Source organism: Nelumbo lutea, chromosome 4 (assembly GCF_056320005.1).
Source record: "Nelumbo lutea isolate HS-2025 chromosome 4, American lotus-T2T, whole genome shotgun sequence".
Taxonomy (NCBI): Eukaryota; Viridiplantae; Streptophyta; class Magnoliopsida; order Proteales; family Nelumbonaceae; genus Nelumbo; species Nelumbo lutea.
Window position 1 is genome coordinate 65,154,240 of NC_142687.1, and position 9,857 is coordinate 65,164,096.

General features: G+C 40.1%; 1 protein-coding gene across 7 annotated transcripts in view; it reads left to right on the top strand.

Annotated features, from left to right (window-relative positions):
* The window catches only part of LOC148860892 (nuclear pore complex protein NUP98A-like), a 30,038-nt gene extending 20,988 nt beyond the window's left edge, over positions 1 to 9,050 (top strand). For all 7 annotated transcript variants that reach the window (XM_088985698.1, XM_088985702.1, XM_088985700.1 and 4 more), the window contains one exon: positions 8,017 to 9,050. In XM_088985698.1, the coding sequence (XP_088841824.1) occupies positions 8,017 to 8,687 (671 nt within the window). In that variant the 3' untranslated portion in view covers positions 8,688 to 9,050. The remainder of the gene's footprint in view (positions 1 to 8,016) is intronic.
* Positions 9,051 to 9,857: the final 807 nt, after the last annotated feature.

A 9,857-nucleotide genomic window follows, 5' to 3' on the forward strand; every position in this document is an offset into this window, starting at 1 on the left:
TAAACTTGCAAAGATAAAAGAAAGAAAAAGCAGAGATTTAAATTGTGTTATATGCATCAAAGAGGAAGATCAAAGAGGTGAATGGGTATGGAGGAGGAAGACTTTAAATAAGATATGAAGAAGGGAAGGGCATTAGGACCTAATGGTATCTAAATATAAGTTTGAATGGGTATGGAGGAGGAAGGCCTATTGCGGGATTAAATTGCATGAGCCACAATATGGAACTTCGGTAGAAAGAGGTTATGGCATAAAACGAGCATGTAAAAAAATCAATGTGGTGTTGTACTTTGCCGATGAGATAAATCATGAAAGCTTATCTTTCTATTAAGAAAATGGATAGGAGAAAATTTTAGAGAAAAGAGGGTTCTTTACGTGGTATTCATTGATCTAGAGAAAGCATATGATAGAGTTTCTAAAGAGATAATATGATGCCTTTTAGAAAATAGTAGTGCCAAATAAGTATATGAACCTAATTAAGGGCATCTATTAGGATGTATATAATCAAATATTAGGACACTTGTGGAAGAGACATCAGAGTTTCCAGTTGCAACTGGACATCACCAAAGCCCATAATTATTTGCAGTAGTCGTGGTTGAATTGATTTAATATATTTAGGAGGAAGGATTAAGTGCAAGATTTATGGATTAATACCTTAAAGCAAGAGGTTTTAATAATTACAGAAGTTGAAAATAGGGTTTACTTAGGAATGAAGACGAAGAGATATTTCAATGTGATCTCTTCTGTTACATTAGTTTGATAATACATGACAAGGGAGAAATTTAGGATGTTGCCTATATATAATCAGAGTGGGATGGGCAAAATGGAGTGGTGCATATAGGATTTTGTCATAGGAGAATATCATTTGGGTGGAAGGAAAATATTATGAAATGGTTATAAAGCCAGCAATATTGATGGAGCAGAGTGTTGGGTCAATAAACGTGTTCACAAAAAAAAAAAACTAGTGTGGTGGAAATGCGAATGTTGAGGTGGATGAGTGGAAAAACTAAAAAGGATAGGATCAGAAATGAACTTATTAAAAGGAACCTAGGAGTAGCTCCAATAAGCACTAAAACGAAAGTACATTAAGAAGGTTTGGGAACTTGCAGAGAAGAACATCTACAACAGCAGTAAGGGGATGTATGATCTGTTACAAGTTGAAGGGTTAGAACTTAGAAGAGTTAGGGTCAGGCCAAAAAGGACATGGGTTGAAGTAGTGAGAAATGATTTAAGGGCCCATAATTTAGCAATGAATATGACACTTAACAGAATGGAATGACAGAACATGATTCATGTAGTCAAATCCCATATAGTTGGGACAAGGCTTAGATTGATGATGATTTCTCAAAAGAAAAAAAAAACAGAGTAAAAGGTAGTTAATATTTGATCCCCCTTTTCCTCATGGTGTGTTCTCCGTTAAGTCTTATTTCCTCAAATTGGCGGTGGGCTCTTCTAATTCTTCTTTTTTGAAAGGAAGGTTTAGCTTTCTGTGGTCCCCCTCAGAATGTCCTTTATTTGGGAGGCCAAGGAAAAGAAAGGGGCAGTGGTATCTTGTGCCTCATATTTGCCTAATGTACATGAAGGAGAATTTTGCAGTCACCTCCTCATCAATTGTGAGGTAGCTTGATAGGTCTTTACCTTTGGTTCTACTACCTGAGAGCTGGTTTGAGGGAGTTCACCCTCCTGAAATGGGCTTGTGGGTAAGGAAGAGCAGAGTGGGGAGAGAGAGAGAGAGGTTAATGGAATTCTTCATTGCCTCATGCACTCGCTAATAGGCCTATATAATGTATGGCCAGCTAACAGACTTCTAACAAACTCTGATCGTCTTGCATGATCTCTTGATAGAATACAATTATTCTTCATGACGTTGATGTCGCATATACATAAATTTGATGGGCGGTATTATATGCGTGATGTGTGTAGTGCTCTGGGCTGAGACTTGGGCCTGAGTCGCGCCATCTGGGCTGGCTTCCCTGCTGGACCTAACATTCCCTCCTTCAAGAATGACCTTGTCCCCAAGGTCAAGGGTGGGGAACTGCTTCTGAAGTTGATCATGATCCTCCCATGTGGCATCTTCTTGAGGTAGGCCACACCAAATGACTAGAGCCTGTTTATAGACTTTGTTGCCTTTTCGAACCCAGCGAAGATCCTTAATCATCAGAGGTTCGAATAGTACTTCTCTCGTTTCTGTGAATTGAGGAAGGGTGGGGTTGATAACATCTGTGGAAGCCAAGCAAGGCTTCAGAAGGCTGACATGGAAGATAGGGTGCAATTTGTATTCTGTAGGTAAGTGGAGGCGGTAGGCGACAACCCTAATTCGCTTTGCCACCTGAAATGGGTCGAAGTATCTTGGAGATAACTACTGGGATGCCTTTTGTGCAAGAGATGCCTGTCTATAAGGTTGGAGCCTTAGATAGACCCAGTCCCCAATAAAGAATTCTAATTCTTGATGCTTCTTATCATAGGCTAACTGCATACGTTGTTGGACCTGTTGTAAATAGAATTTGAGGAGCTTAAGCGTGCTATCTCTTTCCTGTACTTGTGCCTCAACCTCGGCTAAAGGGGATGTGCCCAGTTCATAAGGCAAGATGGATGGAGGATCACATCCGTAAAGCACTTTGAGTGGAGTCACTCCGATTGAGATCTTGAACGTGGTATTATACCAATATTCGGCCCATGGTAGCCATTGGGCCCATTGTTTGGGTCTATCAACCACAAAGCACCTCATGTATGTTTCCAAACAGTGGTTGACTACTTTAGATTGTCCATCCGTCTGAGGATGGTAACTGGTGGGGTGCATCATCTTAACTCCTTGAGCTGTGAAATAGGCCTTCTAGAAAGTACTCATGAAGAGAGGATCCTGGTTTGTTAAAATAGAGTGGGACGTTCCGTGGAGTTTGGCCACTTCTTTGATGTAGGTCTGGGTCATTGTGGTTGCTGAGTAAGGATGGGAGAGGCCTATAAAGTGCACATACTTAGTTGGTCCACCACTACTAACACCACTGATTTCCCTTGGGACGTGGGTAACCCAATTACAAAATCCATGGTAACTTCTTCCCACACTCCCTCTGGTATGGGTAGAGGTTGCAATAACCCTGTTGGAGTCTAAGTGCTATATTTTTTCTATTGGCAAGTAGCATATCAAGCAACAAATTCTTGTACCATTTGTTTCATACCCTTCCAATAATAATGGGTTGCCAAGTGTTTATAGGTGCGGAGAGCTCTAGAATGACTTCCTTGGGCTGAGTCATGGAATAGCCGAAGTAACTCCTGATGATACTTGGACACTTTCGGCACAACCATATGGCCTTTGTAGAAGAGAGTACCATTCCTGATTGTGTACCCTGAAGTCTATGAAAAGCCCTCAAGGATTTTGGCCCGGATTTGAGTCAGATGTGGGTCATCATCGGCCTCCTATCTCAGCTGGTTAGATAAAGGGTAATTCAGTCGTGACAAGCCCATCACGTGAATGTTATTGGCTCTGGAGAGTGCATCTGCCATCGCATTAGAGGGCCCAGGCTTGTACTCATGACAAAGTCGAACCCCATTAACTTGTAGGCCCACATATGTTGGTCAGAGCCTAAAACTCGTTGTTCTAGTAAGTGTTTGATGCTGCAGTGGTCTGTCCTGACAATAAACCTTTGGCCTAGGCGGTATGCTCTCCATTTTTGAACCGCCAGGGTGATTGCCATAAGCTCCTTCTCGTAAGTAGATTTTGCTTGAGCCTGAGGAGAGAGAGCCTTACTGAAATAGGCCAAGGGGTCGGCCCTGTTGCATTAGAACTACACCTATTCTCTTACCTGAAGCGTCAGCCTCCACTATAAAGTCCAGGTTTGAAATTAGGAAGGGCCAACGTAGGTGGGGTGGTTACTGCCTTTTTGAGTGCTTGAAAGGCTTCTTCGGCTTTTTGATCCCACTCAAAGGAATGTTTCTTTAGCGACTGAGTGAGAGGAGCGGCAAGGACCCCATACCCTTTGATGGACCAGGTAAAAACCCGTTAGCCCCAGGAACCCCTTGAGGGCCTGTGGAGAGTTGGGCCTGGCCCAGGTGATCATGCAGTCTATCTTTTTTGGGTTTATATGCACCTGTCTTCCAGAGATGATGTGCCCCAAATAACTGATCTGGGTCTACCCAAATGAGCACTTGAGGGTTTAGCGAACAATTGGTGTTGGCGCAATAGTCCTAATAGACACTACAAATGTTCTAAATGGGAGGCCCAACTTGGGCTGTAAGCAAGTATATCATCAAAGAAAACGAGCACAAATAGGCGCAAGAAAGGTTTGAAAATCCCATTCATGAGTCTCTGGAATATGAAGGGTGCATTTGTTAACCCGAAGGGCATCACTAGAAATTCAAAATGCCCGTCTAAGGTTCTGAATGTAGTTTTGTGAACATCCTCCAGGTGGACTCGGATCTGATGGAAGCCTGATTTTAGGACATCTTGGAAAAAGTATTGAGCTTGTCCCAACTCATCAAATAGTTCTTCAATCAGGGGTATTGGATATCGGCCTTTAACCGTGATTCGGTTCAAGGCTCTATAGTCCACATAGAATTTCTAGTTACCATCTTTCTTTCTCACCAAAATAATCGGTGACGAGAATGGGCTGTTGCTAGGCTGGATAAATCCCTTGTCTAACAGTTTAGTCACCATACGCTCCACTTCTACCCTTTGATAATGGGGGTAGCGATAGGGTCTAACATTGGCAGGTGGGGCTCCAGGTTGGATGGGAATCTAGTGGTCATGGGCTCGAGGGGGTGGCAATGAAGTGGGTTCTTGGAAGATACCAGAGTAGGTTTGAAGCAGTAGCTAGAGCTATTTGGTTTGGTCCGGGGAAGGGCCAGTGTCTTCTGAGGGTGGAGTGACCGTAGGCCCAATGGGCATCGAGCCCATACTCATCAGTAAGGGAATAGAGCCATGTTGGTAGTTCTTAAGTATAACCTCTAAGCTGTCAGGAGTTATGGGTTGGGTCTTAAGTCTTAACCCCCTTTAATGTGTAGGAACTTCCCTCATAGGTGAATTGCATTGTCAAGTCAGCCCAATTACAAACCACAGGGCCCAGTAGTTGTAACCATTATATGCCCAAGACAACGTTTGCCCCAGTGAACTCTAGCGGATGTAGGTCCACTCTAAAGCTGTATCCTTGAATCTTCAATTCGACCAATCTACACCTCCCCTCATGAGAGATTTGGTGACCATTGGCCACGTTAACTGCAAATGGTGATATGGGCTCTATCACTAACCCGAGTTGTTTGACTAAGCTTGGAGTAATGAAATTCAGGGAGCTCCCACTATCAATCAAGACAGCCCTTCTCTTCCCCGATATTTGCCCCTACACCCTCATGGTTCTTGGGGCCTGAAGGGAAATAACACAATATCTACCTCCGGTACCACCTCCATTTTTTGAACCCCGGGGTCGCTGGTTTGTGATTCAAGATCCTCCTCTCCTACTTGTAGTAGATACACATGCTGGGCCTTGCATTTGTGACCTGGGACGGATTTCTCGTCACAATTATAGTAGAGGCCCTTCTCCCTACGGGCCTGCATTTCCGTCCAGGATAATTTCCGGTAAGGGAGGGTCAGTGCTCCAGCTCTCTTGTTGGGTGGAACAGGTAAGGGAACCGGTTTAACATTGGTTGTGGTTGGGGTTGGGGTCGGAAGAAGAGGACCAGATTTTGACTTAGTCTTGGTGTAGGGTCCTTTTTGGGCTAGGCCCGCTTAAGGCCTAATTGGCCTCCCCAGCTTCTTAAGTTGGTCCAACCTCTCCTCCTGAAGCTTAGCTAGTCCCACCGCCGCCAAGGTTTAAAATGTTGATGTCGATGGAAATGTCGCTTACCAAAATATAGGACATATGTCAAAATGTCGGAAATGTTGAGGGGAAATATTGTAAAAATTAGAGACATTGTGGAAATATTATGAAATATGTGGAAATATGCAATGATATTTTGTAAAATGATAAAAGAAGCATTAATACATATTTCTAAACTATTATCTTATTCCCAACCATTATATAAAGCTAAGAAACTAAGATCAATAACAAATTAGTAAATGACGATTTATCGATTTATTATGCATTTTGATGTTTTTACAAGGTTATTTGATATTTTCTTTTCTTATTTTTAATTCTGATTTATTATAAATTCTAATACATTTATTTCACACTAGTAAATAGAACTATATTTATTCTGATTTTTTAAATATTAAAGTTATAATACATTATGTTTTATTATAAATTTAATAAACTGATTCTTCGTTTTGTAGTATTAAGATTATGATAAATTCTGATTTCTTATAAAACTTCATGTATTTATTATGATTTTAATACTAAACTTATAATAAATTATGATTTAATAAATTTATTCTGATTTTTTATATTAAATGTAGAATATGATTTATTATAAAATTTAATAAACATTTTCTGATTTTAATAAATATTTTAAAAAATACTAACTAGTTAATATTTTATTATTTGAAAAATATTTTATGTTTTATATTATAAAGTAAATAATTTATTCTTTTGTTTTTATATTTTGTTAATTATTTTTTATAAATAATTTATTTGAAATATTAAATAGAAATTATTAATGGAATAATTTATATTAATATATTGTATTATAATAATATAATATACTAATATATTATATTATTAATGTACATTAGTTGATATAAGAGGAAAAATTGTCTTTTTTTTTGGTTATTTGGACCAATTTGGTCAACACTTCTGAAATATAGGAAATAATGTAATTTTATATTACCATCCATTTTCATGTCGGTGAGCCTCGACATCGACATATGTCGGGCGACATTTCGCGACATTTGAAACCATGACTGCTGCCATCAAGGTGGCCATGGTATTTACTTCGACTTTGATGTCATCACTTAAGCCTCCTATAAAACATCCCACCAGAGCGGATTAGGGCCCCCCTAATTCTTTTAGTGATTTTATCAATCAATGGGCCTAGTTGCAGATTAGGCAATAGGGGGGACTGCTTTTGGGAAGGCTGTTGTTCGTGCTGTAATGTGGGGCATTTGGGAGGAACATAATAAGAGAATCTTTGTAAACAAGACTTCTTAGAGGGTCTGAAAGGGAGAACCCTCTTCCCAATCAATTCATAGATGTTAGACAACAAAATGTCTAGAGGCATTTCAGCTGGTGATTTGGATAGAAATCTGATACAGGTTCTGAGCTCTCCTACTTTGCTCTTCCCAATAAGAGTTGGTCTTGCTCGGCCTCCTACCGATTACATCATCCAGTTTGATGGTGGTTGCAGAAGCCAATCCGGGTGAGGCAGGCATTGGTGGTCAGATTACAAGGGCTAATGGAGATGTGTTCTGGGCATTCAGTGGGCCTATTTGCATCTTTGATACTGCTAAAGGTGAGATCTTTGCTTTGTTAGTGGGCCTAAGGGCTGCTGCTGCTCTCTGTTTCTCTTTGGTGGTGGTGGAAGCAGATTCTAGGAATGTGATCAGATGGATGAACAGTTAGAAGGAAAGCTTATGGAGGTTTGATAGTGCTTTAAGTGAGAATAATAAATCTCTTCATCCATGTCTTATTCCTTTAGATGGATTCAGAGAGTCGGATTGTGTGGCCGACTAAATTTGGGGTGGGAAGAATTTCTTTGTATAGTGATAGACCAATGCCTCTGTAATTGTTGAGGCCTTGAGGGGTTCATTTTGGCTTTTGGATCTTTTGGGTTGGGCTGATTTTATTTTTCTTCTCTTGCTCATCCTTCCCTTCTTCTTCTACCACTACTACTACTATACGTTTGATTATTTCCCTTGAAATACTGCAATTGGGAATTCATCCTCATTCTTTTTACCTTTTAATCATTGAACTAGTGGGAGGAAAAGTAGTTTAATGAGTTTGGAGGTATTTACTGGTGCACTTGTATTACGTTCATCTCATACATGGTTATACTTTCTAATGTTTTATGTTCCGTCCACTTGGAAATTTTTGCCTATTAAATAATTTGGGTTATTAGTGTTATCTTTATTCTTATGTGCCTTTAAACTTGATGCAGGGAATCTTGCTGAAAATGGAGCAGTCAAGGTCAAAATAAATCAGAAGCCAAATGGATTACATGATAATTCCACGGAAAAGGGGGAATCATATATTACACTTGCTGGGCACAGAGCTGGTGAGGCTGCAATTGTATATGAGCATGGAGCTGACATTGAGGCATTGATGCCGAAACTCCGGCATTCTGATTACTACACAGAACCCCGAATCCAAGAATTGGCAGCCAAGGAAAGGGCTGAGCCAGGGTTCTGCCGCCGGGTGAAAGATTTTGTTGTTGGAAGGCATGGCTATGGCAGCATCAAGTTCATGGGTGCGACTGATGTAAGACGGCTTGAGCTTGAGTCCCTTGTCCAGTTTAACAATCGGGAGGTGATCGTTTATCTTGACGAAAGCAAGAAGCCTCCAGTTGGACAAGGCCTTAACAAACCTGCTGAAGTAACTCTTCTCAACATAAAATGCTTCGACAAGAAGACAGGAAAGCAGTATACGGAAGGGCCAAGAGTAGAAAAGTACAAGGAGATGCTAGTGAAGAAGGCCCAAGACCAAGGAGCAGAGTTTGTGTCCTATGACCCTGTCAAAGGGGAATGGAAGTTCAGGGTCAATCACTTCAGCGAATACAAGCTTGGAGATGAGGATGATGATTTTGATGTGCTTTCTGGGACGGATTGTTAGACAGTAAAAGCAAAGTGTTCTAAAGATGTGGGTAATGGGAAGAAGTTTTTGTATAGCAGCAGCAGCCAGCCAAGGGATGGATTACCTAAACGTGTTCTGAATGCTGTATCTTGGCGTATGTGTTGTTGTGATCCTTTTTCTTTTTTGTTTCTTATTATAATTTACTTTTTCAGTTTGTAGCAATTAGTGGGTAATTTTTTTCCCATGCTTTTGCTTCGGTTTCCCTTGTCTAAATTATTGCACAGCCCCTCTCCCCTTCGGAAATCTAGTTGTGATGTAGATGCAGAAAAATGTTGAAATTGGTAACAAGCTTATGGTATTGTTTATTTTTAACATGGGGAGGGAATTGCTTGGGACACAAAACTCAGACACTTAGTGTGGTATTATAATTTAAAGACAACCTAATTCGACACCTAGTGTAGTATCATAATCGAGTTTAGGGGTCAGGTGTAACATTCTAGTTTTATTCATCTATTTTCAAGGTCCACGGTAATATTGGAATTTTAGTCTGGTTCAAGGTTTCAAAAAAACCTACACTGCATGTATTTCAGGTTTCATTCTAGTAGTTGAGATAAGCCACCCAAATCAACTTGGCGGCACATCAATGTTAGCATTGACAGGATAAATCTTCTTAGATTTATTTAATGGTTATAAAGATTCTAAACTAACATGAGTCTCATATGTGTATATAATGGTATTACACATAAACATATCATAGTAACATGAATCAAATATATACTTTATTCATTTACATTAAATGTCATAATGTACATCATTCTGATTGGAACTAAGGGTATACAATGTCTAACAATTCCCACTTGCACTTAGGTTCAATCTGGTACAAGTTGGAGTCCTATTATTTTCACGTGTTTCTTAAACACATTCTGTGACAGTGGTTTAGTCAATAGGTCTGTTACATTTTTCGCTAATGCTACATTCTGAATCAGTATGTCATCTCTTTCAACTATCTCCCGTTGTATATGGTACTTCATCTTGATGTGTTTCAACTTCGAGTGGGCTCGTGGCTCCTTAGCCTAAGCAATGACTTTAGTGCTATCACACAACAATGGAATGGGTGATGTATTGGATGGAATTACTCCCAATTCGTGAATGAACTTCTTCATCCATACAGATTCTTTGACAACTTCACTTGCACCAATGTATTAGGCT